The sequence below is a fragment of the Oratosquilla oratoria genome, chromosome 23 (genome assembly GCF_046742065.1).
Source record: "Oratosquilla oratoria isolate Oo_2021 chromosome 23, ASM4674206v1, whole genome shotgun sequence".
NCBI classification, from domain to species: domain Eukaryota; kingdom Metazoa; phylum Arthropoda; class Malacostraca; order Stomatopoda; family Squillidae; genus Oratosquilla; species Oratosquilla oratoria.
The window spans coordinates 45,785,092-45,787,420 of NC_134799.1; the positions used below are offsets into that span (position 1 = coordinate 45,785,092).

At 51.9% G+C, this 2,329-nt stretch overlaps 1 protein-coding gene across 1 annotated transcript in view; it reads right to left on the reverse strand.

The window, feature by feature from the left end:
• Positions 1 to 1,948, reverse strand: part of AstCC (Allatostatin double C) — a 195,191-nt gene extending 193,243 nt beyond the window's left edge. The window contains exon 1 of the mRNA XM_076206229.1: positions 1,353 to 1,948. Within this exon, the coding sequence (XP_076062344.1) occupies positions 1,353 to 1,937 (585 nt within the window). The 5' untranslated portion in view covers positions 1,938 to 1,948. The remainder of the gene's footprint in view (positions 1 to 1,352) is intronic.
• Positions 1,949 to 2,329: the final 381 nt, after the last annotated feature.

Here is a 2,329-nt window from a genome sequence, read left to right on the forward strand (position 1 = left end):
ACACAGTCTAACACTTGAGTAACTAGCTCGTGCTCAATGGCCAGGAGCCAGCATTGGAATGCAACACTTGTATACCGCACCTTTGATGTCTGTCGTTGCCAGGAGGAGCAGGGAAGCCGTGAAAGTCCGAACAGGGGCTCGAACCTGTGCTTCCCACATTTGAAGCAGGAACGCTACCCACTAGTCTACGAGGGTTCCTGGCGTCAAAAACGAATGAGTACAAGGTTTTTCCAACCTGTACATATTTCATTCAGCCGAAGGTAACCTATTCATCGGAAAATCACTCGAATTAACCTTTTCCCAGTTATTCACGGCTTGTGCACTAGCTTCGCTTGCCGTCAGACGATTTTATTCAGCTGAGGGAATCCTCCTCCCCTGCGTGGCGGAAAAGTTGAGTGAGGGAAAGTATCTATCCTTCTCTGGCCGTGGCACCTTTCGCTCGAAAGAACATCTTGGACGCCAGCGCACGTGGTCCAACATGACCTCATAGTTTCCCCTGTCGATTCCAACTATTTAACTGTGACTCACGAAGAATTTATTTTATCAGAACGATCGACAGTCCCCGGTAGAGTCTGAGACACTCTCCAATTGTCATCTTTGTTATTGGTTCAAGAACTACTAAAATATTGTATCTAGGCCTGTGGGTGAATCCGGAGAAGCTCTAACTACAAAGGACTGTGATTCTGAACCGACGTTTAAGCTCTGAATTCTGTATATCGGTTACAGGTTCTCTCGGCTGAATAAAATTGTCTGATGGCAGCCAGAACAAATGTTTACCTCGCCAATAGCAGTGAAAAGATTAAATTCAAAATAGTCAGACGTTGGGCAGAACATTATAACGTACGTCAACGGGTGGTACAGCTGGTCAAAAACAGACTTGAACCCTTCAGTCAAGAATGAGCCCATCTGTGATCTAATATTAATAAGAGGAAATTATGTGAAGAAGTGCACCGCCGGATTAGGACGATTAACCCTTTAGAACGGTGACATAATTTGTTGATTTTTTGCTCCACTAAAGGACAACCGATTAAATAAGGTTGCCTCAGGTCCAAAGAGATTCTCAATCAGTTGAGATCTCCCCCTGGGACAAACTCCATCCCACAGCTAGATGAAATCGCCTTTACCAACCCGAAACAAATATCTAAAATGCGTCACCGTTTTGAAGATATTTAAGAAAAGGAGAAGAGCAGAGTGGAAGAGACGTAATAAGGTCCCGTTGAGCTCGAAAATTGTTGTCCTCGAAAGGCCGAAGAAGGAAGGAACCCGCGGGGCCGAGGTGCCTTCAGGAAGGGCAAAACAAAGCAGGAAAGAGAAACCTCGTCCCTTCTCGTCCTTGAAGAAGTCCCACTCACCGGAATTGGCTGGAGCTGCTCCTCCTCAATGTTCACGCCGCCATTCAAAACGTTGTTGTCAAGAAGCCTCTCCCTGAAGTCGCCCCACGCACTCCCGCCGCTGCTGGGAACGAGGCTGAAGACCTTCTCCTGCGTCAGCCCCTGCGGCTGTATATCGCTGGGGTTGAAGAACCCGTGAGCTTCTGCGGGATCCGCCGGACGGACGAGCTCAATGTAATGAGGTGCCTCGCGAGCGGAGCACCAGGAGGGTGCCACCATCAGGAACACGACGAATGCGAGGGGCAGCACCGTCCGCGCAGATAAAGACATCCTCCCGACGATACCTGCCGCCAGAGGGAAGCGACGGTTCTTCGGGTTGTCCTGCTGGGTGTGAGAGGCGCCGCGTCCGGGGACGTTGGCACTACCCGCGGAGACCACCCTACCGCGCAAGTCTTCGTAGGGCTTATTGCAAGGCGGCACGACGCTAATGGAAGATGAACTACCGACGGCGGGATATCTGCCGGAGATGTCAGCGAAGTGGTCCGTGGCACTGCTACTGGAAGTGGTGGCACTGACACTGACCCTGGGTGTGTTCCATCGCGGCATGGCTCTTGGGCTGTAAGTGAGGGAATGACGCTGCCCTCCACCTCTCGGCCCCTTTTGGCGACGACGGTCTGCGTCGAGAGGGGAGGGGGGGAAGGGAGGTGCGCGAAAAGGGGCGGAGCGAAGCGGGGGTGGAAAGAGGATGCAGAGAGGATGGGAGGAGGAGGAGGACAAGGGCGGGGAGTGGTGAGTGAAAAGCTTAGGCTGACCCACACGTGGTGAAGCGAGTGAGTAGATGTGAACACGATGGGCCACGGATTGTAGTGGTGCTGGGGTGCGGGCGGGCGAGGGTGGGTTATGGTAGGTCCCAAGTAAAAGTAGCTGTCTGTGGGAGGTGGGATTTACGTGGATTGGAATGGGTTAATGCAGGTGTGGCTTGATTACAGAGAAAAATG